Raw genomic sequence first — 2,632 nt, forward strand, 5'->3', positions numbered from 1 at the left:
TAGGCACCAAAGCAATCTTAAACATTTTAATGAGTGTTGGGGCCTCTCCCTATGTCAGGGGACAATGAATAAATGAATTGTGTCAAGTAGATAATTGAGAAATGACACAAAAGAAGTGTATACACGTGATTTTTTACATGCTTTAACCGAAGTATATAAGCATCCCTTTACACATGCTGACATTCACATTCAAGATTTAGCCTTGAATACAGCAAACCAAACTCAACACGCCTAACACCATGAGCTACTATGGCAACTACTATGGAGGCCTGGGCTATGGCTGTGGAGGTTTTGGTGGCCTGGGCTGTGGCCGTGGCTGGGGATGTTGCAGTTTCCGCAGGCTGGGCTGGGGCTGGGGAAGTTACGGATGTGGCTGCTTCCGCCCTCGGTGCTATGGAGGATATGGATTCTCTAGCTTCTACTGAAATCCTGCCCTGGAAGTCCAATGTCTGAGACCATAATGTGTTTAACTCAAATTAATCAAAATGTGAACGAAGCAATATCAGCTGGGACCAAGCCAAGATGAAAAGTATTTTGCACCTTAGATTCTAGGAATATTTATCATCTTTTATTTGCTTGCTTCTGGTATCCCCTACATGCACTTTCATAACTGTAGAATTTCTCAGTTTCCTTTGCAATAAATTATCCTAATTTAAAATGGAACATGTGGCTTACTTTATTTATTTATTTATTTATTTTTTAACTGAATTCTGACTTTATCTTTCACAGTGCATTTCCCATCTTGCATCATTTCAAAGAAATAGTCTTAAAATTCTGGTTACACGTTCCTACAATTATCATAGCAATATAAACACAGAGTTTATGAGGACTCATCTGCTTTCCACATAACCACCTATTTTTGGTTAGTGCTATTAGTTTTTTTTTTTTTTTAAAGATTTTATTTATTTATTTGACAGAGAGAAATCACAAGTAGATGGAGAGGCAGGCAGAGAGAGAGAGGGGAAGCAGGCTCCCTGCTGAGCAGAGAGCCCGATGAGGGACTCGATTCCAGGACCCTGAGATCATGACCTGAGCCGAAGGCAGCGGCTTAACCCACTGAGCCACCCAGGCGCCCCAGTGCTATTAGTTTTGATTTAGAATCTTGAAGCTATTAATTTCTAGTTTAGCTGGATCTGAAAAAAAATAATTAGCAAGCAATGCTAAGATCAAATGCTGTTTAAAATATTTAAGGTAGATTTGAAAGATTCAGATTTGTTTACTAAACATAAAAATAGTTTTGTTTAGCCAGATAGTAAGGTCTACCCTTTCAGTCAAACTACTCATAGTTTATTAGCTTTGCACTGGCTAGATCAGGGAAAGTAATAACTTGATGACTTCACCGCATGACTATACTATTTAGCTTGACAGAGTAAAACAATAGATATTCTAATTTCTTAATGGTTAATAACGTTTCTCCAGATTTGTGAGAAATGCCTTCTGTAGCTATAAAGAAGAATAATCAACACCATCACGTGGAGCAGATATTTGACGTTCCTAGTATAATATTATATTATTAGAATTTGAAATGACTGTTTTTATGTTCCTCTGCTAGATTTGGAGAAATGCTCCAGCACATCTTTATTTCCAGGGAAAAGCTATTGCTTATGTTAAGGAGAACACATCACAGCCAGTTCACCAACCCCCAAAACCGAGGCATATCTGTCAGAGTCAAATAGGCAGAGTGTGACATACAGAATGAAACCTGTTTGACTTATTTGTAATTTTATTGCTTCAGCTTGGCTGAATGAGCATGAAATATTCAAATTATCAACTATTTTTATTTTTAGAATGATCAATGAAAATGCAAAAATTCTGGAAAAAAGGAGACAAAAATAATTAACTAACATTGTGTGAGGTCGTCAAAAATTTGATTAGAACCAAAAACATTAAACATAAAAAAAGATGAATAAATTAGATGTTATTATGTTACAACATTATGTTTATATATAGAGAGATTTTAAAGTGGAAAAATTTTAAGTCACATACTAAGTGAAAATAATTTTAATATATAAATCTGACAAAATGCCAACACCCAAAAATATAAAGAGTTCCTCTTAATCAATTATAAAATATTGATTAATTGATTAATAGCAAACAAGCCCACTTAAAAATGGACAAAATACTTGAACAGGCATTTCAAAAGAGAGGATATTTAAGCTGCTTATAAGCTTATGTAAAATTCTCAATGTCATCATTGATCAGGAAAACCAAATTAAAATAATATTCAGATATCACTATGTACCCTAAAGATGATCAGATTAAGATGTTGAAATGATCAATGTGGGTAAGGTTGTAGAACAACTAGAACTTTCATAAGCTGCTGGTGGTATTGTAAATTTAGCAACTATATTGGAAAATTATGTAGTAGAATCTACTGAAGCTAAATATATATAGTATAAATTAGCAATGTGTGTCCCATGCATACCCAAAGTAAAGGAACACCTAGATCTACAAAAAGAACCACCAGTAAGAGGTATATAGCAGCTTTATTCATATTAGGAAGAAAAGAAGGAAGAAAGGAAGGAAGGAAGGAAGGGAGGGAGGAAGGAAGGGAGGGAGGGAAGGAAACTACACAAATATAGATTTACCAGAGCAAAATAGTAAATAAATTGTGCTTTAGTCATACAATGGG

At 35.1% G+C, this 2,632-nt stretch overlaps 1 protein-coding gene across 1 annotated transcript; it reads left to right on the top strand.

Moving 5' to 3' along the window:
* Nucleotides 1–239: 239 nt before the first annotated feature.
* LOC122910324 (keratin-associated protein 19-3-like) lies at nucleotides 240–425 on the top strand. Its single transcript, XM_044254973.1, has one exon. It carries the CDS (start codon nucleotides 240–242, stop codon nucleotides 423–425), a length of 186 nt encoding a protein of 61 aa, XP_044110908.1.
* Nucleotides 426–2,632: the final 2,207 nt, after the last annotated feature.

The sequence above is a fragment of the Neovison vison genome, chromosome 6 (assembly GCF_020171115.1).
Source record: "Neovison vison isolate M4711 chromosome 6, ASM_NN_V1, whole genome shotgun sequence".
Lineage (NCBI taxonomy): Eukaryota > Metazoa > Chordata > Mammalia > Carnivora > Mustelidae > Neogale > Neogale vison.